Here is a 24,918-nt window from a genome sequence, read left to right as displayed (position 1 = left end):
TTACGTCTTGATTTCGTTTTGTGTAGCTTTTATTTTTGAGTAAGCTGTAACAAAAGTTTGATATTGATGAAAAATGTGTGCTAGAAGACTGCAATTTTTAGAAGATCTCCGAAAAAAGTGTACTGAACGTGTAAGTATGATTATTATTACCAATATTATAACCTATAATTACTCACTGTTCCTCTGATGGGTGGTCTTCCCACACAACACTATGTTGAATGTAATATTAAATGCTCTGTTGAGTAATGCTAGGCACGACTAATACTGAGTGTTTTTTATTTATTTATTTGGGTATTTAGTAACACGAATTTAAATAATTAGTGTCTAGTTTCAATGAATGCACAGTTATATAGGTAGTTTAAATTGATAATTAATTAGTTTAAATTTTAATTAAGTTACTACCCTTGCTAGAAGAAGGGACTGTATTCTCAAGAGAAGATGAAATTCAAACAGAAATTTCGGAGATTGAAAGAGCTGGGCGAGAAGATAGTCCTACAGAAATAATCTCAGAGAGAGATACGTCGAAGAATGGAAACCCATTAACAATGTCAACTGACAAAGCTGCAAGTTGTGGAGAAGAGCTGTTCCAAGCAAAAATAGCCTCTAAGGTATGTTCTTAGCGCATTCTTTTTTACTAGAATTCAATATTTGTTCATACGTGGTCAATTAAATAACTGGATTGATGTCCTCTCTATATTAGTTTTTTTTACTCCAGCTGATCAGTATTGTAGAAGCGTAATTTCATAATCGATCATCTACCCCAGTGATTGCGAGAGGCTTGGGCTACTAAATGGGAATAATATCTAATTAAAATTAAATTATTAAAACTAGTGCCATGATGTTTACAATTAATTTTATTTGTAATTACGAGATATTGAACTTTTTGTTTTATTTCAGATCACCAGTAGTTTTGCTGGCTGTAGTTGTGTGAACCAAGATCAAGACCATCGAACTGGCAGTGATCATCAAATAATTGTAAATACCTAAGTCATTCATCATCATTTTTAGTACCGTAAAACGGGGCTACTTGATAAAACTTTTTTGAAACTTCGTTCTCCCACCAAATAAGTTAAAGGTAAAAAATTATTGTGATAGTCGAAATGGTCTGTAGATAATTTTTCCTTATTAAAAAAGTGTTTTGGCTTCTCCATTTTTTGCAAAAAAAATATTAATTGTTAATTTTTAAGTAGGCCCTAGATGGGGTTACTTGAAAGTAAGCCTTCAAAAACATAGTATTTCAAATAGTCCCTTTGTAGGGGCTACTTGAAATAGCAAAATGAAATAAAAACCTATGGTATCTGAGTTTCGTTAAAATCGATAAAAAAACACGGTTTTTAGGAATTTAGGTAAACACAGATCAAGCATAAACAATGGTCGTGGGCAGGCATGCCTTTTCAAGTAGCCCCGTTTTACGGTATATTGCCAGTAAGTACTAACCACAGTAATATTCGCTTTTTACAATTATTTTATTTTATTGTACAGGATGAATCTTCACTATTATCGGCATTCAGCGATGAGAGCATTGATGATCCAACATGGTGTCCGGTACTACCACATGAATCAAGCGGTGAAAATATTACCGAAGAAGATGCCATCATCGAATGTTGATAAAAACTTACAAGTTGGAGCAAGCATAGTGAATGGAGATGTAAATGAAGAAAATAATATGTCAGTCAATGCACTGGATGAAGAGGAGAAAAAACTACAAGGAAAAGGAAGGGCCAGCCAGAAAAATGGAAGAAAAATTTGAGGAAGACACAAAGAAATTTAGGATAGGCTTACACTAATGCCAAAAATGTTCAAGTTCCTGCTAGATATATAAAAGATAGGCGCAATGAAAATAAATGTAAATTTAAATGCAAGAAAATATCAGATGAACAGATAATCCAGCGTTTTACGAAATATTGGAGCTTTGGAGACCTCATGTTGCAAAGAAATTTTGTTTTAAAATGCATGAAAAAAACTCACAATAAATACCGTAGAGTGAATGTAGGAAATCGTCCAAGAGCACCAAACTATGCACATGAGTTTGAGATTGAAGATAACAAGTACAGAGTATGTAAAACATTTTTTATGTCAACTTTCAGCATAAGTGATAAATGTATCAGAAACATTCAGTTAAAAACAAAAGATAACTTCATACAGAAAGACCAAAGAGGCTTTCACCAAAATCATAAGCAAGTAGGGCACGAAATCAAGCAAAGGATCCGAACTTATTTCACTGAAATTCCAAAAATTGAATCGCTTAAGAAATCAGACAAGCAGAATATTTATAAGTGGCGAAAAATGTTAGCACACCTTCACAGAGACTATGTTTCTCAATCAATCGCACAAGAACTTGAGTATGGAAATTACCACATCTTTAGAGATATATTTAATACAGAGTTTAATATAGGATTCTTCACACCGAAAAAGGATAAGTGTTCACTTTGTGAGTCATACAAAAATGCAAGCGACAAAGAAGTTCTCGGATCTGAATTTGAGAAACATCGTCATGAAGTTGAATTAAGTAGAAATGAAAAGACGAAAGACGCCGCATTAGCAAAATCTGAAGAGTGCATAACAGCATGCTTAGATTTGCAAGCTGTGTTGCCTACTCCGTGTGGTGAATATTTCTCCGTGTGGTGAATATTTCTCCGTGTGGTGATTTATTATAAACGACGACTTTCTACATTCAATTTCACAATTTTTCGATATCGGAAAAGGACTGGGACATTGTTTTATTTGGTATGAGGGCATTGCTCATCGTGGTCCCAATGAAATTGGAACATGCCTTTTTTATACCTACAGGACAAAGGAAACGGCAGCAACGTGGTGTTTTATTCGGATAATTGTTCCAGACAGAACAAAAATAAGTTTATACTCGCCTTATACGTATACTTTTTTTTTTCTTTTTAGCCCATTTCTATCCAACTTTGGACATAGGCCTTGACCAAATCTTTCCATTTCCGTCTGTCCTTGGCTGCGTTTTTCCAGTTAGTTCCTGCAGCTTTTATAATATCGTCTTTCCATCGCATCTGAGGTCTTCCTCTTCTTCCTGTCCACGGTCTTCAGTTTTGTATTTAAGCATTCCATCTTTTATCTTCCTGTCTCGCATTGTGGCCCGCAAATCTCCATTTTAACCCTGTTATATGTTCAGTTACATTTTTTACTTTTGTTTTCTCTCTTATCCATTTGTTTGATTTTCTGTCTTGTAGTTTTATTCCCAACATGGATCTTTCCATTTTTCTCTGAGTTATTTAAATTTTGTTTATGTTGGCCTTTGTTAATGTCCATGTTTCTGAGCCATACGTCAGAACAGGAAGGATGCACTGGTCAAATACACGGGTTTTTAGGTACTGTTGTATCTTTGTGCTTTTTAGTATCCATCTTAACTTTCCAAATGCTGCCCACGTCAATCGGATTCTTCTCTAGTTCAATTGTTTGGTTCTCTTTATTAGCTTTGATTATTTGACCCCAGGTATATATATTCGTCAACCACCTCAATATTGACATTATTTATATCTACATTTATTCTGTCGTTTGTATTTGTCATGATGTTGGTTTTACTCATGTTCATTTTTAATCCTATCTTCTCCGATGCGTGTGCTAGTTGAGTCAGCATTGTGGCTAGTTCTTCTTGGTTGGTTGTAATAAGGACAACAGCATCGCAATATCTGAGGTGATTGAGATTCTTCCCGTTTATGTTGATACCCATGTCTTCCCATTCCAGTTCTTTAAAGACGTCTTCCAGAGCTAAGGTGAAGAGTTTTGGGGATATTACATCTCCTTGTCTTACGCCTCTACGTATTTCTATGGGATTAGTTTTGTTTGTTTTATTTTCCCATTCGACTGTCATAGTTGCTGTTTTATAAATGTTATGTAAGAGTTGCCTGTACCTGGAGTCTATTCTGCTGTTATTTACAGCTTTTTCTATCGCCCATATCTCGACACTATCGAACGCTTTTCCATAGTCTACAAAGGCTAAACATAAATCTAGGTTGTATTCGTTTGCCTTCTCTATCAATATTTTCATAGTGAGGAGATGATGTATGGTAAATACTAAACCCTTTTCTGAAACCTGCTTGTTCAACTGGCTGATAACTGTCCATTTTATTTGTTAGTATATTGGCTATAATTCTAATAAAGAATTTGTACATTTGTGAGAGTAGTGAGATAGGTCTGTAGTTTTTTAAGACTCTTTTGTCTCCTCTTTTGAATAGCAGTATTGTAATACTCTCATTCCAGTCGTGAGGTATTTCTGCCTTCTGTAGACTTTGATTAAATAGGAGTTTTAGCTCCTCTATAATAGTATAATATACGTATACGCAGTGCATAAATTTAATATACCTAAAATAACACATAAATTTCTGATTACTGGACATTCCCTCATTGAAAAACAACGAAAGCGAGTTCTTAAAGGAGGTCCTATATTATGTACCAGCCCAATGGGTGACCGTTATCCAGTCAGCTAAGAAAAATGAACCACCATTCAAAATAAATGAAATGTGCACTGATGGATTTTATGACCTTAAACACCTATGTTCAATGATTGGCAACAATTTCAACATTGATGAAGACGGAAACAAAATCACATTGGAGGTAGAAAAGAACAGCCCATTTCCTTCAAAGTGAAGACTAGTTTTGAAGGACCCTTCAAAACAATAAACCTGCGTCGCCGATTAAGGGGGCAGTTTACTAAACTAGAAAACTTAGAACTAAAAACAGCATATGCTTCTGCACCAGGTATCACCGCAGTTAAAAAGAGAGATCTCTTATCTTTATGCGAAACAAATGCAATTAAACCCCAATACCATGATTTTTTTAATAATTTAGTGGTTGGCAATGATTCACCATAATATTGATGATACTTGCGATATAAGTATGTATAATATATATTGTATTGTCTGATGATACGTTTCCATTTTCTGTGTAGCTTGTAATTTTGATTACATACTGTTTTTTTTGTCTGTAATAAAGTTACCATTGGTTAGAAATTATGTGCATTTTTATTATTTCAGTTCAGAGCTATAAGGAATTATGTATTATGACCTTAAACACCTATGTTCAATGATTGGCAACAATTTCAACATTGATGAAGACGGAAACAAAATCACATTGGAGGTAGAAAAGAACAGCCCATTTCCTTCAAAGTGAAGACTAGTTTTGAAGGACCCTTCAAAACAATAAACCTGCGTCGCCGATTAAGGGGGCAGTTTACTGAACTAGAAAACTTAGAACTAAAAACAGCATATGCTTCTGCACCAGGTATCACCGCAGTTAAAAAGAGAGATCTCTTATCTTTATGCGAAACAAATGCAATTAAACCCCAATACCATGATTTTTTTAATAATTTAGTGGTTGGCAATGATTCACCATAATATTGATGATACTTGCGATATAAGTATGTATAATATAAATATTGTATTGTCTGATGATACGTTTTCATTTTCTGTGTAGCTTGTAATTTTGATTACATACTGTTTTTTTTGTCTGTAATAAAGTTACCATTGGTTAGAAATTATGTGCATTTTTATTATTTCAGTTCAGAGCTATAAGGAATTATGTGTAAAATCTACCTGAAATCATTTTTTTTAATATGTATTATTTGGGATTAAAGCCCCTTAAAATTGATTACCTTTATTTCCAAAAATTTCGGTTTAACATTTAATATCTTAAGAGTAAAAATTTTTTTAATGTTCAAATATTTTTAAATTCCCATTATGTCAGAAAGATATTTGCAGTTAATGCTCTATAGTTCTCAAAGTGCGATAGGTCACCTACAGTGACCCGTTAGAGAGACCTACGATAATTAACAGATCATTCCTGTTCGTATTTAAGGGCCAATTTCTCATATCGAGTTCAACTCCAGTTTAACCTGAACTTTTAGTAAACGTCAGTTTAAAGTCAAAATCGTCTTTCTCAATTCCCGTTCAACCGATGGCAGTTTAAACTTGAACGGTGGAATTCGGCCGTTCAAAGATTTCAGAACTCAGTTCAGATGATTTCATGGACTACGCATGCGTTGTATTAACACGAAACGCTGTCATAATATAAATATATCCTATTTTATTATATTAAGCCTAACGATAAACGATAACATTATTTTTATTTTTATAATATTTATTTATAATTATTAAAATGACTATTTGACTATAAATACTTAAATTTAACTTTATTCAAAAACAGCATAAAAAAGGTACTTCAAAATGGCGACAGTTTTTTGCCTTTTGCCATCTATTGGCATTTCTCGAAAGCTGTAGAACGAGCACTGACATGAACGCGCAATGAGAAATGCATTCCAAACAGAACCGGAGATCACCTGTGAACCCGGTTCAACTGAACCATAGATTAACGCAGGTATGAGAAATCGACCCTAAGAGATCTTCTTCGAAGGTTTATGTATAAAAGCCTTCGAATGTTTGAGACCCGTTTGTTTGCACTAGTGTCTACATTTCATCCGCTTCACCCAATGGGATATTGTTCTCTTGGCTGTGCTTCTTGCTATACAAACGAAACGTTGTTGTCCTAACTTGCTTTTGAAAATTACAAAAGGCCAAGCGTTGCTATTTCCACTCACAGAATATTCTGATTTCAATCTGTCGACGATGTCAACTTCTCCTTTCATTATGTTGGAATAGGTGATAATCTTTCATTTAATTTGTATCGATTCGGGGTCAAATAATGGATACCATAAGCACATTTCTGTTTTTGTTAGGGGCAAAGGATGCTAGTGGACAATGATTCGCTAAAGTCCCAAACGCAAACATAGAGTTCTGCACAGAGTTTGCGGTTTGTTGCGCAAATTGAAAGGGACAACCAAACCACTGAACTGCAAGGACTAATAACTTTAGCATGGGCCGCTTTTGGAGCTATATTAGACAACTTTAAAAACCGCGTGCCAAGTTATTTGAAAAAGAAGACTAGACCAATGGACCAGTACCACCAGTAGTAGTCATGACCTACGGCGCCGCAACAGCTTTCTTAATCCAGGCCACAGCATACAACCTCAGAGTAGCTCAAAGAAGAGTGGAACGGTCATTACTTGGACTGGCGCTCATAGACATGGTTAGAAACGAGGAAATAAGAAGAAAGGCAGCGGTCACAGATGTGATAGAGCGTATAGCATGCCTGAAGTGGTTCTGGTCGCGCCATATAGCCAGAATGAATGAACGGGCGCTGGGCCAGAAAAATAAAAATTTTGAGACCACGAACAAACAGGAGAAGCAGAAGTAAACCACCTACACGATCTTTTGACTGGCGTCAAAACAATCGCTGAGAACTGGCTACAGGAAGTTAAAGACCGACAGAAATTAGAAGAGGCCTATGTTCAACTATGTTAAACTCTATGATCAATGAAACTGAAGCGAATCAAAACAAACCAAATAATACCTTTTATCTCAAAAGACGTTACAGAATCGGAGCTTGGAACGTCAGGACCATGTATGAAGCGTCAAGACTAGCGCAAGTAGTAAAAGAAATGGAAGAATTAAGGATACACATTATGGGGCTATCTGAAATAAGATGGCCTGAACAAGGAGATACAACAATATCAAACGGAGGAGTGCTGTTACACTCAGGAAACGATATAAAGGAAGACAGGAGGAATGGAGTTGGGATCCTTCTAAGTAAAGAGGCAAAAAGAGGGCTAATAAAATGGCATCATATATCAGACAGGCTAATAGTAGCACAATTCAATTCTCAAATAAGAAAGATAACCATTATTCAATGTTACGCACCGACAGAGATAAGCGCAGAAGATGAGTAAGAAAATTTCTACCAACAATTAACAGATACTATCGGAAAGGTGAACAAAGGAGATATACTAGTAGTCATGGGAGATCTGAACGCGAAAGTTGGCAAAGGCAGCAAGGGAGTGGAAACATGCATGGGAACACATGGACTAGGGAATAGAAACAACAATGGAGAGAAACTCATAGAACTTAGCCTAGAAAACAATCTTGTCATTGGAGGAACGATTTTCCCACACAAAGACTGCCACAAAATAACCTGGATATCACCAAATAATAAAACGCAAAATCAAATAGACCACATTTTGATTAATAAAAAATGGAGAAGTAGCCTTCTAGATGTGCGAAATAAAAGATCAGCAGATGTAGGAAGTGATCATCACCTACTAATAGCAGAAATGAAAGTAAAAAATTAAGGCAAAAAGCGGGAGTAAACAATATAATAAACGAGGAAGATACAATATACAACGACTGAAAGACAGTGAAACCCAAAAAATGTGGAGTAACAAAATAAAGTTTGACACAGAAATTGTAAACAACACACAGACAAATATAGCAAACAAATGGGAGATGATCAAAGAGGCTGTACACCAAACCGCACAAGAAGTGCTGGGCTACAACGAACAAAAGAAATCAGAGTGGCTAAGTGATAACACATGGATACTGATAAAAAAGAGGAAAGACTTAAAAGTCCAACTAAATAGAATAAAAAAAAATTAGAAGATAAGATCAGAATAACCCAAGAGTATGCAGATACAAATAAACAAGTAAAAAAGAGCGCTAGGAATGCCAAAAGAAAATGGACAGAGAAGATGGCGCGCTTAGCAGAAGAGGCAGCCGAAACAAATACTCAGAGAGAGCTATATAGAACCACTAAACGTCTTGCAAATAAGAACTTCAACAGTGACAAACCACTAAAAGACAAACAAGGACAGCTGCTTACAACAACTGAATAGCAAACACGAAGATGGCATGAGTACTATAGCGAACTTATGACAGAAGAAGAAAATGAGCCGCCTTCCAAGAGGGTAACGACGTAGTTCCAAATGAAAATTATCTAAGGATAAACGAGGAAACTCCAACGAAAAAAGAAATAGCTGAAGCAATCCGGCACCTGAGAAACAACAAAGCAGCGGGAATAGACGATATCCCAGCAGAACTGTGGAAAGCGGACACTAAGAGAACCGTGGAGCTAATAGCACCACTATTAGCAGATATATGGGCTGAAGAAATCCTACCCACGGAATGGAATTATAGTTAAGCTCACAAAGAAAGGAGACGTACAGCTATGCGAAAACTGGAGAGGAATAACGCTGTTATGTTCCATAAATAAAATATTAGCATTTATCGTTCATCAAAGAACCAACAATATAATAGACAAAACTCTCAAAAAAGAACAAGCGGGTTTCAGAAGGGGAAGATCCTGTATATAGACCAAATTTCGACGGCAAGAATCATCATAGACGAAACTATAGAGAAGAACGCAGCCTTGATAATGGCCTTTATAGACTTTGCTAAAGCAATTCGACAGCATAAAACATACAGCCCTGTGGAAAATCTTAAGGCTAAATAAATTACCTCCTAATATCATTGGAATAATCAAAATGATGTATCAGAAAACAACATGTCATGTATTGCATAAAGGGCAAATGACAGATAATATACCAATTGAAGTACGTTTAAAACAAGGTTGCATACTGTCACCTTTGCTCTTCAATATATGTCTTAATCATATACTCGAAAAAACAATTGAAAGAAAAAATGGGATCCTTTGGAACTACTTTCAGAACAAGAAACTAGCAGATATGGAATACGCAGATGATATCTGTTTCGTAGCGAGCACAATAGATGACATGAAGAGCATATTAAGGAAGCTAGAGATAAAATCGGCAGAAGTGGGTCTTAAAATCAACACGAATAAGACAGTAGAGATGAGAATAGGAGTAACTAATTGTGATAAACTATACATCAACCAACAAGAAATAAAACAGGTTCAAGAATTTTGCTACGTAGGCAGTATAATCAGTGCAAAAGGTGGAGCTCGAAACAGATATTAAACAGAGAATACGAAAAGCACAACAAGCCTTTGGAACCCTCTTAAATATATGGAGATCAACACAGATCAGCCAAAATACTAAAATAAGGCTATTTAATAGTAACATGAAAACTGTACTACTTTATGGGAGTGAAACATGGGCAATAACTGACGGCCCAATACCATAACAAATGTAGCACTATGGAGGAAAACCAAACAAGAACCCATCAGAACAACAATAAAGAGGAAAAGATGGAACTGACTGGGACACACCCTGAGGAAAGAAAATGCAGACATAACAAAACAGGCACTCAAATGGAATGCAGTTGGACGAAGAAGCAGAGGACGCCCGACCAAAACATGGAGGAGTACCATTGAAGAAGACCACAAAAGTATGAAGAAACCCTGGGGAGAAATAGCAACCATGGCCAGAAATAGAGGAGAATGGAGAAGCTTCGTGGATGCCCTATGCTCCTTCATGGAGTAACAAGATTGGATATATACATGTTCAACTTTGAACGAGAGAACTGGATTTTAAACAGAAGGCTTTGTAGGCTTTCGACGGTTATGGTTGAAGATCTTTGTGGTCTTGGTTTTTTTCTTAGGTTTAGTCGTAATCTTCAACAAAACATTGCAAAATTATATACGGCTCTTTTTTAATTTTCTTAAATTTCCAACACTTTGTGCTTAGAAGAAAACAGGAAAACCAAACATTTGTCATATTTTCATGTATGGTGCGTGGTTTCTTAAAATTTTAATCAATATAGTTATTTATAAAAGACAGATTTTGTGAACATTTCAGTCTCTTGAACTCATCAGAACTGTTCTGGGGAGTTCAAGAGAACGAAATGTGCATAAACAGATGGTTGTGGTCTCTGAAACGAAATAAATCTTAAACTGCCTACCACTGCCTTCTTTTAGTCACACATTGAGTACATACTAGGAATCAAATTCGTTGGATTTTTACATATACTCCGTCTAATATACTTACCGTTGCACGTCATCCACGTCATAGCCCGTGACGTCACGTGATATCACTACGAAATATTTAGGAGGTAGGTGTTTTCTTTTTTAGAATCATTTTGCCGAGTACACTGGAATTACAGCCACTAGACATATTTTATTATATACGCGTAGAAATAATATTTGAAGATTTCTATTAATGTTAACTTAAAGAAGTACACAATAATATGTTTCATTTAATTTGTATAAATGTATTATAAAGCGTTTTTATGAAGCACATTTGTTCGGAACACACTGTAACTGTAATCGAACGAAGCTGATATTTTGGCATAAATAGAAACATTTATTTGACAGTTGCGGTGATGACACTTCAGATTTGTTTTTATTCTTTACTATAAGTATTTGTTTTATTATATTTACTGTTTTTATTATTTACTTTAACGTAAGATTTAAACTTAATTCTTATTTTCTATATCTAACGTTTTTATTTATTTATATTAAATATTAATTTGGTTTGTTGTATAATCCTCTTCCCAATAATTATGTGATATATTTGATTTAAAATGAATTAAAGAATTTTTTGTAATTGGGCAACAATGTCAACTTAGATCTCTTACGTAGATAATAACGTGCAACGGTATGTAAATTAAACGGACTTGTAGATAAATTGACGTGTCGTGAAATGCATATTGTAGATTCCCCATGCCCGATATCCCTTTTTCGTCCATTTTCTTTGTAAATTGTAGAAGGCTCGGATTTAGGTCATAACAGAATTTGTTTTCCACCGTAAGAAATCTTTAGTTCTCCGGTTCATTGGATTTCTTTTTTTGCTTTCAATATATTTTTAGCGAAGGCCGCCTTATCACAGCCTATATTTGTTACGATATTTTCAGGTACATAAATTAGCTTTTAACAGAAAGAAAGAAAATAACCGTACGCTTTATATTCTTCAGAACCACTGCTTTTATGCTCATATTTTCGATTCTTTCTAGAAATTGGCTCTGAGTCGAGAAAATTGCATATCTTCTAGTCCATGTGGTGAGACCGCTCCCGTCTGGAAAAATTTCTGATTCGGTTGCTTTGTGGATTCCTATTCAAAAATGTCCCCTTTAAACAAATCTGAAGGGTGCCGGGCGGAATTTTTGGACAGAAATTGTTTAAACAATTTTTTTAAACAAATACAAAACATCACGATTTTTTGCTCTGGAACATATATTTTTAGGTTTTTTGGGTCATTCTAAACAAGAAAGGTTTCTTGTAATTTTTCTTAAAAATTGATAGTTTTCAAGTTATAGGCGATTTAAAATCTGAAAAATGCGAAAATACGGATTTTCGAGGCTTAAAAACTCATATTTAAGTTAGTATTTTTGAGGTTTCCAGATATTTAAATTGAAGACTAAACATTCAGCTTCAAGATACTGAAGAGTGATCGCGTCTAACCTTAATTTATACCGTTGTTTTTTAATTGTTAAATATGCGTGGTTATCCGATTTTTTTGCCAGTGCGGCAAAGTTATAAGCGATTTGAAATCCGAAAAATGCCAAAAAAACGCGTTTTTGGATTTTAAATTGCTTATAACTTTAAAACTGTTAACTTTTGAGAACAATGTCAAGAAACTTATTTTATTTAGAATGTCCCAAGGAATCTAGAAAAAATATTTTTCGGAGGAAAATTGGAGATTTTTGAAATAGAGCGCGCCGCACCGTCAAAAACTCGGATGGACATGCATATTTAAAAATTAAAAAACAACGGTTTAAATTAAGCTTAGCCACAATCACTCTTTAGAATCTTGAAGCTGAATGTTTAAACTTCAATTCAAATATCTGGCAACCTCAAAAATACTCATTTAAATATGAGTTTTTAGGTCTCGAAAATGCGTATTTTCGAATTTTTCAGATTTTAAATCGCCTACAGCTCGAAAACTATCAATTTTCAAGAAAAATTACAAGATACATTTCTTGTTTAGAATGATCCAAAAACCCTAAAAATATTTATATGTTCCAGATCAAAAAAAGTGATCTTTTGTATTTGTTTTAAAAAATTGTTTAAACAATTTCTGCCCAAAAATTCCGCCCGGCACCCTTCAGATTTGTTTAAAGGGGACATTTTTAAATAGGAATCCACAAAGAAACCGAATCAGAAATTTTTCCAGGCGGGGGCGGTCTCACCACATGGACTATTAGAGATTTTCCTCGCTTCAATATTGTTGTGGGAATTCAACTTATAGTGGAGTCAATGAAGGTTTTCACCTCCGATTTCGTTGAACCTCTATCGATTTTCATGAAAATTGGTAAGTATGTAGAGGATACCTCAAGAAACAAAGGTGACATGGTGCCAACTTGCGCTTTTACCCTGGGAAGATGCCACCCCTTCTCGGGGGTGGAAATTATTTTATTAAAAATAATACCACTAATCGATAGAGGGACAAATTATAAGTAAAATTTGTTATATAAAGTTATTTCAATAAATCAATAGTTTTTGAGTTATTAAAGATCAAAAGTTTTGATTTTTCCTGAAAAAAATCCATGTTCTAAAGCAGTTTTTCATAAATAACTCAAAAACCATAAGTTTCTTCAAAAAAGTTGTTATTATCAAAATCGAAGATAATATAAAAATAAATAAGCTCCTTATTCGAAAAATCCTTTATTACATATACAAAGTGAGTTATATGCAATTGAATGTATATTTTTTTTCCGCGAGTACTCAAATCTTAGTATTCAAGCTTAAATAACAGGAAAACGATGCACTTTGTTAAATATAGATATTAAACATTTTAATAAACTACTTAAAGGTAACTATCAAAAAGCTATATAAGTAGTCGATAGCATCAAAATTAAGCAAGTTATGATCGAAATAAGAGGACCCTTTCAGATTTTTTAGGGAAGAATAAAAAAATGAAACATACGTCATTTCCACAAAAATTAAAATTTATAGTAACCCATTTAAAACTTTATTTATTTTAACATGAGTAATAACTTCAACAATTTTGACCGGTTTAGAACGCATATTTTTGAAAAAAAATACGATTAAAAAAAATTAGAATTTTTCAAATTTTCGTGAATTTCATTTTCTTTTGATAATAACTCCAAAAATTCTCGATATACTTAAAAAATGGTAGAGAACAAAATTTTAGTTTTAACTTTATTTAAGCTTTTTCTTTTTTTAATATTTTTTTACGACAAAAAATAACCGAGATAAAAACATTTAAAACCTAAATTTTACTGCGAGAACCATGTAACCGGGGCCCTTTCACCTTGTATGTAAAAAAAAATAAAGGATTTAGAAAATTATGTTTAATACAGTGTTATAGAACTTTTACTTAGCTTTGTAATGGTTTTTAGATAAATCTCATATTTCAAAATTTAACGGAGTTATTTAAAAAAAACCAATAACATTTTCTTTGAAAAAATTTTATAGCGGAGATTTTGTATGTATACAGATTGTGGGAAGTCCAATTAGTCGTTTGTTGTAGGAGATACGAAAAAAGTTTATTTAGGTGAGATTGGGGCATAGATAGTATCAGAATTTAAATACATTTCCAAATATACAGGGCCACCCATATTGACAGGGTGAAACAAAATTATCTTTTGTTTAATGGAACACCCTGTATATTTTTACATTTTTGGATTCTCCTCTATGTTTTATTTCTTAAAATATCAGGTTTTGTGATGTTATACGAAGTAGTTTAAAAGATAATTACGTTTTTATTTTCAAATTTCATAGCAATATTCACCCCCTGTATAATTGTAGTGATTTGACATCAGAAAATCAATTTATGTTCAAGTGATTTTTAATATAATCTATTATTGTTAAAAATTATTAATCTAGCAAAACGTTTAATTTTAGCTAATACAGGGTTGGTCGAAACTGAATGAGTGTTTTCTCAAAGTTTGAGAGTATGAGTTTTCTCAAACGGAGCAGCCTGTAATGCCTGTAATGAGCATTGTAATGAAATGCTATTGTATGGCACTTTATTATTTCCCACCCTGCCAGTGAGAACTGAATTTATTTTTGAAATCCCTAACTTTATTTAATTATTAATTATTTTAAATATTGTAAACGATTAAAAAACAATCAAATTAAATTGAAATGAATAACCAGTGTATATCTTCCACATTTACTTCATATTTAACGTAGCCTGTACCATAACATTGCACAGATTATTATCCCTGTATAGCAACGATATACCATGAATGTGAATTCATACTTGAGAAATGTCCTATATCCAGTCTCACAAAAAAAGGGATTCCTCAAACATAATATATATGCAGACAAAATCAGCCAAAGTGATTTGCGATATCTAATTAAAGGCCCTACCAAGTTGGTTTTGTTGAATATAGCATGGAAGCACGACGATACTTTAGTGATAAGCGTATTTTTCGTAGTAGCTATAGTATGTTGTTTTATATTATGTATTACCTATATTAAATTAGTTTTAGTATGTTTCGTTTATCTAAAAAAATGTAAAACAAACAAAAATTCTGTTTTTCTTGTAGTTGTTTTTTCGTATAGATATTGTTTTATATTGTAGTAAATTGAATTTAGTTTTAGTATGTTCCGTTTGTTTGTAGAATTATATTTAATTAGATTTGCTTTAATTACTAAAATAAATAAATTTTCAATTATATTTTATGTATTTGTGGAAAAGGAAACCTAGCATTAGCGGCCACATTTCTATAACGGCCAATTGTTTTCTATTTTTAGTGGCCGTTATTGTCAGGTTTTACTGTACCAATAATATTTTATTAAATTATGAAATATTATTTAAATAAAAAATTTATAAACTTGATAAAAGAAAGTTTGCTTAGAATGTACTCCTCTATCTAATTATGGGGTTATTTTTAATAAAATAGTGTTCACCAATGAGAAGGGGTAACATCCACCCCCAGGATAAAAGCGCAAGTTGGTACCACATAATTTTTGTTTCTTGAGGTATCCTCTAACTACTTACCAATTTTCATGAAAATTGATGGAGGTTCAACGAAATCAGGGGTGAAAACCTTCAGTGACTGCCTTTTTGGAAATATAAAAGATTAATTTTTTCGTGATTGTCGATTTGTTAATTTTCTGATTTTTGGTTGCTATAAGGTTTAAAAAATTAATAAAAATTATAAATCATGCACATAAATGTAAAAAAATATTTATTTTACTTAATTAAACAAGATTGCTTGAGCCAGAATGCTGAAATCTGCATTTTTATCATTAAAAAAAAGGTGGATTTCACCCCTAAAATGCAGAAAGCGCAACTTGGTGCCATATCACTTTTGTTTATTTTACTTAATTAAACAAGATTGCTTGAGCCAGAATGCTGAAATCTGCATTTTTATCATTAAAAAAAAGGTGGATTTCACCCCTAAAATGCAGAAAGCGCAACTTGGTGCCATATCACTTTTGTTTTTTGAAGTATCCCCTAACCTAACTAATCAACAAATTTCATGATAATCGATGAAGGTTCAAAGAAATCGTGGGTGAAAACATTCAGTGACTACACTTTCAGAAATATAGAAGAATAAGGTTTTCGTGATTTTCGACTTGTTAATTTTCGGATTTTTGGTTGCTATAAGGTTTGAAAAAATTAAAAAAAAATGTAATTCATGCACATATATATAAAAAAATATTTATTTTTCTTAATTAAACGAGATTACTTGCGCCATAATGCGAAAATCTGCATTTTTTACAATTTAAAAAGTAGGGGTGTATTACATCTAGTGTTGCCAGGTCCGATTTGTTTTTAATCGGTACATAAGCAAAAACAAATCGGGATTTAGGGTTGTAGATCGGGACAAATAAACAACAATAGCCCAGTAGTAAATAAAAGTCTTAAAACTAAGCGAGTTACGCTCAAAATAAAGTCTGCTCCTTTTTTTGGTAAAAAAAAAATCGTGAAAATCTCCCCCTATCTGGCACCGTAAATAAAATTAATGGTTACCGCTTTATCATTTACTTTGTATATGTATATGTGTATATGTATATGTGTATTGTTTATACGATCTGTAAGGTTTAGGTTTATACTATCTGTAAGGGAGTGCTTAGTTTTAAAAAAAATTGGTTTTATAGTAAAAAAAAATTCCTAAAATATTGGAAAATGCCCTTTTTCAAATTAACTTAAAAAGTATTAGGGACACCAAAAATCTCAAGGAGTAAAGAGTAGGTAGGTGTTTGCTTTTATAAATTTGATAGATTCATTTTATTTTTCTGTTAGATAAAAATTGGTTCAAATATGGCTGTTCATATTTTGCATACACTCGTGATTAGTGACTCGTTCAGGCCCTTTCAATCATGTAAAAAATACATAAGTAAAGTAAATTGTTTGTAAAGCAGTAACGATTAATTTCATTTGGGTTGCTAAGTAGGGGGAGATTTTCACGAAAAAAAGGAGCCAACTTTATTTTGAGCGTAACTCGCTTAGTTTTGATGCTAGAAACTTTTTTAAAACATAAAAATAAAGGTTTATTAAAAAAGTTTTAATTGGTTTTTCCCGAAAAGTGCTTAATTTCTTGGTTATTTCACGTTGAAATATTTGATGTGGAATTTGACGAATAAAAAAGTATTTTTCATGAACTTTGCTTTTGCTGGGTCTATAGACTTTATGAGTTCACAACTTTTTTTTTCATTTTTTTATATTATGCTACATTTTTGCTAAGAATATTTTTTTCGATCAAATAAGTACTTACTTTTTGAGTTATTTGTGAAAATCGCCTCAAAACGTGATTTTTTTGTCGAAAAATAAACATTTTCACTCGTAAATAACTTGAAAAGTATTAATCAAGTTAAAATTCTATAGAACTAAAATTGCTTAGAATTAGTCAATTTATCCATCTCCGGACTTATTTTAAACGTGCGGTTTTTCACCCCCGAGTAAAAGCAACCAACGGCACTAGCCGTCTAAATTTTCAAGCAATTCGCAGTTGATCCTAAAAATTACACGGTATCGCCGTATTTACCGTTGATTTACTGGACTACAAGGTATTTCTATAATCTGTATTTAATTCTATATAATAATAATAATCAGACGAAATCACAAAAAAGATCGTAGATTAAGTAAATTATTTATTTTTTAATAAAATTATATTTTTCATTCGATTTTGTCGCTTTTAGGAGTGCCTCGTTTTTATAACATACATAGTTATAAAATTCACTGCAAGTCCTCCTGAAATTGGTTTTAGTGGGTGAAAATCGGGACATTTAGTGTCCCGATCAGGTACAAATCGGTACGCGTCCCCAGACCCTTGAAAATCGGGACGTCCCGCGCAAATCGGGACACCTGGCAACGCTAATTACATCCCTAAAATGCAAAAGCGCAAGTTGATGCTAGATATCTTTTATTACTTGAGGTATCCTCTAACTACTTACCGATTTTCATGAAAATCAATGAAGATTTAACAAAATAGGAAGTGAAAACTTAAAGTGACTGCACTTTCAGGAATCTAAAAAATAATTTTTAAAAAAGGGGTGTATTTCACCCCTAAAATGCAAAAAGCGCAAGTTAACAATATGTCACCTTTGTTCCTTGAGGTATCCTTTAATCACTCACCAATTTTTATAAAAATCGATGGAGGTTCAACGAAATCTGAGGTAATAACTCATATCCACCTTCATTGACTCCACTATTATGAGCATCTTTTTAGTAGTAAAGAATTCATCTTAAATATGAATATAAGAATTGTATATTCTAAACTCTTGCAAACTTCTATGTTACTTCTATGAATCTAGCAAGGGATTTATTACTTCTATGAATAAATAATGAGAGGTATACTCGTATACCAAAATTCTATTATATTTTTATTGAATTGTTTCAAACAAATGTTTTTTGTTTCAGAATCGGGAGTTACAAATCATGCGAAAATTAGAACATTGTAATATAGTGAAACTTAAATATTTCTTTTACTCTAGTGGAGATAAGGTAAGATACTTTTTTCTATTATTATTACTGTAATTCTTACTCATCTAATAGGGAATATTTAATTTTCAAATTTCATCGCAATGAAACATACAATTTTGTATCGAGCAGCGCAGACCAACAATTTAAACAAAAGTTTGTTATGAAACAAACTTTGATAGAGATACCGTAGAATAGATATTAGTAACGTGTGAAGTTGGGGGTTGCTAGACGAAGACACTACCCCGAACAAACAAACTTAAACTTTTTACAGAAACTTTATTCTTATATAATTAAATGTACAATTACATTACGTTGATCTTGAGATAGGTCGGGGATAACCCATTTCTCGGTAACTGTATCCCCTGACTACGCGCTAGAGAGTGCAACGACAACAACGATGTCTCAGGTACTCGACCTTCCTATTTATATCTGTTATAGTTAAAAACAGTGCCAATATGTATGACCATATATGGTGAGGTACTATACGTACATTAAGAATGACGTGTGCTTTCTTTGCAGTCTTTCAAATGAGTTCAATACTTTGAACTTTGCTACTATCGTAATAAATTATACAAATTGCAATTATAATATTATGACCTTATTTTTATAACAAATAAATTAGGAAAATTCCCTGAGGGTTGTCGTGTACCATCACAAACGTTCAAACAACACAACCGGCACAAAATTCCGCCATTAAATATTTTTGATCAAGTTTGACAATTTATAACTTTATTATTTGTACTCCGATTTTCATGATTTTTGCATCAGTTTGTAGGTACATGTATTTATATTGCTTGTTATTATTCGGGCAACAAAATAATTTTGCTTAGATGGCATTATACGGGGGTGAATGGAAGCGTTGTATTTCCTCCTAACTTAAAAAAAATTCTGTGAAAAAATTGAAGAACTGATTTTGTTTCATAGTCTTTTCACATTATCCCGGAGGCATCGCTAAGATTTTGTTTTTGGAATTATCCGAATATCTCTTTTCTTGTAAGAGCTGCACAAATTTTTGTAAATAAAAACACTGTTTGACTCATAAACATAAATGTCTTAAATAGAGGTTGGATTGATAAGATTAGAATGGCTCGCATGCAGTCCAGATCTCAGTCCCATCGAGCATTTTTGGGATGAATTGAAAATAGCTATTTGCCGTCATCCTAGGCCTCCAAAAAAATTTGGTATAGTTATGGCACTGGTAGAGGGATATCGGGCTATTCCCCAGGTAAGGATAACACATCTTATTTATTCGATGCCAAACAGAGTGCGAGCAGTCGTTGCTGCGAGAGGTGGACATATCCGCTATTGAATTGTTTTGTTGTTAATTTTGTTTTGTGTTGTTAATTTTAGTGCGTTTGATATTTTTAATTAAATAAACCTTCAAACCAGTGTTTTTATTTGCAGCTTATACAAGAAAAGAGATATTCGGATAATTCAAAAATAAAATGTTAGGGATACCTCCGAGATAATACGAAGGGAGTATGAAACAAAATCAACCCTTAAATTTTTCCACCACATTTCTAGTTAGGAGAAAATACAACAATTCCATTCCTGTTTCAAAAGTATTGACTGCAAAATGGTCTGCCACAATTAGAGAGTGCAGTTCAGGGGTTGCGTGGAAATTTAGTTATCATCATTTTATGTTAAAAATTTTCATTCCACGTCTTTCCTGACGTTCTCCTATTGTACTTGACAATATCATTTACGGTAGTTTGCCTTCTGGCATCCTCTGAATGTGTCCTAACAATCTTAGTAGCTGTGTCACAGTATATAGAGGTTACCAGTAAAACTACTCCTCTGTCGGCGCTTTGATCTCAAGAAGTAATACCGGCAGTACGCAATTGGTAGTTCACCAGTGGTGGATGCGGGTTTTCCCTGTTAAAATCCGTACGTTTCTATGCGACTAACAATGCGAGAGTGGGGTAAAAGCGATTAAGAACATTGCGCGGTCGCCATGCGCGACTACAGATTTTACTTCCAATTTTTCGGAGAGTGGTTCTACTGTCCCTCTTTATACTGTGGCTGTGTTCTTATTTATCCTAATACGGTGCTGGCAAAAAAAAATCTTTACATTGCCAAATAAATCACCAAATTTGAAGACAATTTGCATGCGTTCTGTCTGCACTTGGAGTGGAGGGTAGGGGAGGGGGGATAGCGTACTTGCGACGGCAATTATCTGTAGTTTGCGGACGGCTTGGCTTATTTAGGGTATTCTGCGCGTTTGCACTGTAGACAGTTGGCTTTGTGCGGGTAGTCAGTGTTAAACTTATTCTCATTTACCGCGTAAAGTTTGAGATCGTCAAATTCTAAATTGAACTGACAAATATGGGTCGAAGGAAACTCACAAAAGAGGAGAAGGTTCGTGCTTTAAGATTACTGGAGAAAGGAGACTCTGTAATTACCGTAGCACGTGGTATTGGTGCTTCAAGAGGGGCTATTTATCAACTGAAACGTTGCAGCCGAACGTTTCAGTTGATAAATAGCCCCTCTTGACCAATATCACGTGCTACGGTAATTACAGAGTCTCCTTTCTCCAGTTTTGTTAAAGCACGAACCTTCTCCTCTTTTGAGTTTCTTTCGACCCATATTTGTCAGTTCAATTTAGAATTTGACGATCTCAAACTTTACTCGGTAAATGAGAATAAGCTTAACACTGACTACCCGCACAAAACCAACTTTTTACAGTGCAGACGCGCAGAATACCCTAAATAAGCCAAGCGGTCTGTAAACTACAGATAATTGCCGTCGCAAGTACGCTATCCCCCCTCCCCTACTCTCCCCTCCAAGCGCAGACAGAACGCATGCAAATTGTCTTCAAATTTGGTGACTTATTTGGCAATGTAAAATTTTTTTTGCCGGCACTATATACTGGATTCCTGAACTAACTCTTCCAATTCTTTATTTGTTTGTTCCTCTGATCCAAACGTCATTCTCCAAACGTTTTTTTATAAATTTCCCTTAGCACTTTTCATTCCGATATCTGTATAAGGTCTTGCTGTTTTTTAATTAATGTCCATGTTTCTGATGCACAAGTTACTGTGTCTAATAAAACTGTTCTGTATATTCTTAATTTGACACCTCTTACTATGCTTTTGGGTCGTATAACACGTGGTAACAGATATGAACTAATAAAATTAATAATGCAGAGAAAGATTCAAGGAAGGCGCAGCATAGGTAGAAGAAAAATGTTCTGGCTGAGACACGTCAGAGAATGGTTTGAACTGAACTCTTTCGAGCTGTATTTTTAACTTCTTTCATAGCGGGAGGCATCTCGTTGATATGATTTGGATTTGACTATTTACTTGGATATTTATTTTTCATTATCTAAGTGTAGAAACGTTTTTCCAATTTGATCTCTTACAATTAGAGGTTTAACACAATATCCTTTCTTTTTAGATATATTTATATTTGTACTGTTCTTTAAATTCTTCCAAAAGTTTCATTATATTTTTTCTTACTTCTCAAACTCCTTTCAGTTTACAATTTACAGTAATGCACAGTAGTTATTGCAATAAAAAAAAGCGGAAATGGAGGTGGATATGTCACACGGAAACCCCTGTCAAATATAGCGAGACAAGCTTTACACTCCAGTCTACCAGGTAAAAAGAAAAGAAGACCACTAGCCACATGGAACGGTAGAAAAAGAACTTAGACAAGTTAATTTAACATGGAACGAAGCAAAAACTATTGCAAGGAAAAGAAGTGGATGGAGAAAATTAATCAGTAATATTGGACGGGACTCAAGCAATGATGTGTGAGGTTAGCAACCTTATCATCAACTCTTTTGCTACTGAAACACTAATGTGTTCTTTGCTCCACTATGGATCTATATGATTAATATTTATGTGTGTGTGTTTGTGTTTTATTGGCATTGGTTTTCACAACCAACTGGTCAGTCAATTTCATAATGATTTTGTAGATTATAACCTATCACTAACTCAGGGGAGTAATGTGTAGTGTGCGTGTGTTGAGTAAGTGTCCGGAGATAGTGAGGAATTTAAACAGGGAAGTTCCCTGGTGGTATCACAATCTTGCAAACCAAAGGACAGAGGTTAGACGAAAATTTAATTTCGCCAAAAGGTCAGGTGAGTGGGGCGATTATCGCAACACTCTGACTGACTACAACAAGGAACTGAGAAGGGCAAAAAGAGAATCGTGGAGAAGGCATTGTGAAGAGATAGAAGGGACTTCAGAAATGTCAAGGCTCCATAAAATTCCCTCAAAGGACCCTCAGATAAGTATTCCCTCGCTCCAAAAAGAGTCAGGTGAATACACTCAGAATGGCGAAGACACCCTAAAAGAGCTTTTCAGGGTGCACTTTCCTGAGTCTGAAACAAAACTGATAACACTAGACACATGGCAAACCGGACTGGATATCATGACTTATGGTTCTAGGGAAAACTGGCATGTGGCAAAAGAAGTTATAAACCAGGACAAAATCAGATGGGCAATAAACTCATTCGAGCCATATAAATCGCCGGGTCCGGACGGGATTTATCCAATACTTCTACAGAAGGGAAACGACCTTCTTTTCAAAACATTGTGTAAGATACTGCAGGCTAGTTTAGGGCTGGGGTACATACCAAAAGCATGGAGGCTGATAAGGGTGGCTTTTATACCCAAACCTGGCAAAATCGGATAGGAAAGGGCCAAGTCTCTGCGGCCAATAATTCTGATGTCATTCGTACTGAAGACCTTAGAAGAACTGCTCGATAGGCACATCAGGGATGATGTATTGGTTGAAAGTCCGATACATCAGGGACAATATGCGTATCGAGCGGGAGTCTCCACAACGGCACTGCACCATCTCGTACAGAGGGTGGAGTGCGTTCTAGAAAACCAAGAGGTAATGTTGAGTGCATTTCTCGATATTGAGGGAGCATTTGACAACACCCCCTACGAAGCGATCACAAGGGCGATACGTCTAAAAGGAATAGACGAAACAAGCTGCAGATGGATAGACTGCATGCTGAGGAGCCGTGTGATATATGTTAAATCACTAACTTCTTAATTGACTTTTTAAAAAAGATTTATTTCACAAATTACACTTATACTTTGTTCTATGATAAATTGAAGTAAATAAAATTATATAATGCAAATATGTTACTAGCGAGAAACTAAAATGACGAGTGATACAATAATGTTAAAGTCCTAAATTTATAATCTTCCTACAAACTGTGGTGTCGGCATTTCCCACGAAAGGCCAGCTTTGGTCAGAGGTTGACGTCCATGCATGGTCAGCTATCTCTATGGGAACGCTTGCTGGAAGGATGATGAAATAGGAACTGATATTGCGAAACCAAAGAGTCGGTAACCCTTGAGTGGTTCAAGGTGACTATTTTCACATATAACAGCTCCCCTCATTAGTGAAAAGTCGATGCCTTGCTTCGACTTTTAAAGTTCAATTGGGGTTTCTGATATTTCTTCATTTTCTGGGCTTACATCTGGTCTTCTTTTAAAGGTTAATCCTTTAAGTTTTTCTTTAATGGAACTGCTGCGATGTGGTGAAGGTGGAGGTGAGTCCTGCGGATAGTTCATGGCAAGTCTTGGAAATCTTTTGCGTCTACATTTGCAGAAGATGTATGCAAAAACTAGAATGATAATTAATGATAAAGACAATATAGTGAACCAAGGCAAATGTTCTTCGATGAATGGTTGGTTCATGATTCGGTCGAGTTCTTCTGAATATTGGTCCAGCTTGTGTTGTGCAATGTTTAAATCGTCTGTATTGATCTTATTGAGTTTTAATGGTTTCAAATTTGGTATGTGGTTTCTTCCTTCGAAATGGTCACAACATCTGTATGGGACATTAACTGGATGACTTTTGTAGGTTATATTTGGATATTTATCGATTTGATCTCTGGCGTGAACTCTGGTACTTCCAATAAATGCTGTACATTCGGGTAGTAATCTTAGAATTGTGTTTACTCTGATTGTCTGTGTACTGATGTCTTTTCTTGCACACTTAATCGTAATTGGTAATGGATCGGATACTGTTATTAACCATAAATTTCGGTCAATTTCCTGCACATTGTAATCTTGTGCTAAAAACGTTGACATCTGACAAGTTTTTGGTAGGACGCTAACTGGTTTCAATAACTGGGCTTCACAGATAGTATCGCTGTCTATTGGATAGGAAAGAATATCTGTGCACATTTTTTGGTTTGGACTAATTGATTTGCATTCTTCTGTGTTTCGGGGTAATACATACGAAATTGAATCATCATCTCGCGCTATATACTTATGTATTGTAGAAAGTGTATGAAAAAGACCAGTTTGATTATCTAATATTGGTATCGAATATAAGT

General features: G+C 34.2%; 1 protein-coding gene across 5 annotated transcripts in view; it reads left to right on the top strand.

Moving 5' to 3' along the window:
- The window catches only part of LOC114328362 (glycogen synthase kinase-3 beta), a 202,857-nt gene that overhangs the window by 93,580 nt on the left and 84,359 nt on the right, over nucleotides 1-24,918 (top strand). For all 5 annotated transcript variants that reach the window (XM_028277201.2, XM_028277197.2, XM_028277200.2 and 2 more), the window contains one exon: nucleotides 18,548-18,631. In XM_028277201.2, coding sequence (XP_028133002.1) covers nucleotides 18,548-18,631 — 84 coding nt within the window. The remainder of the gene's footprint in view (nucleotides 1-18,547; nucleotides 18,632-24,918) is intronic.

This window comes from Diabrotica virgifera, chromosome 6 (genome assembly GCF_917563875.1).
Source record: "Diabrotica virgifera virgifera chromosome 6, PGI_DIABVI_V3a".
Lineage (NCBI taxonomy): Eukaryota > Metazoa > Arthropoda > Insecta > Coleoptera > Chrysomelidae > Diabrotica > Diabrotica virgifera.
This window is presented reverse-complemented; position numbering and strand designations above follow the sequence as displayed.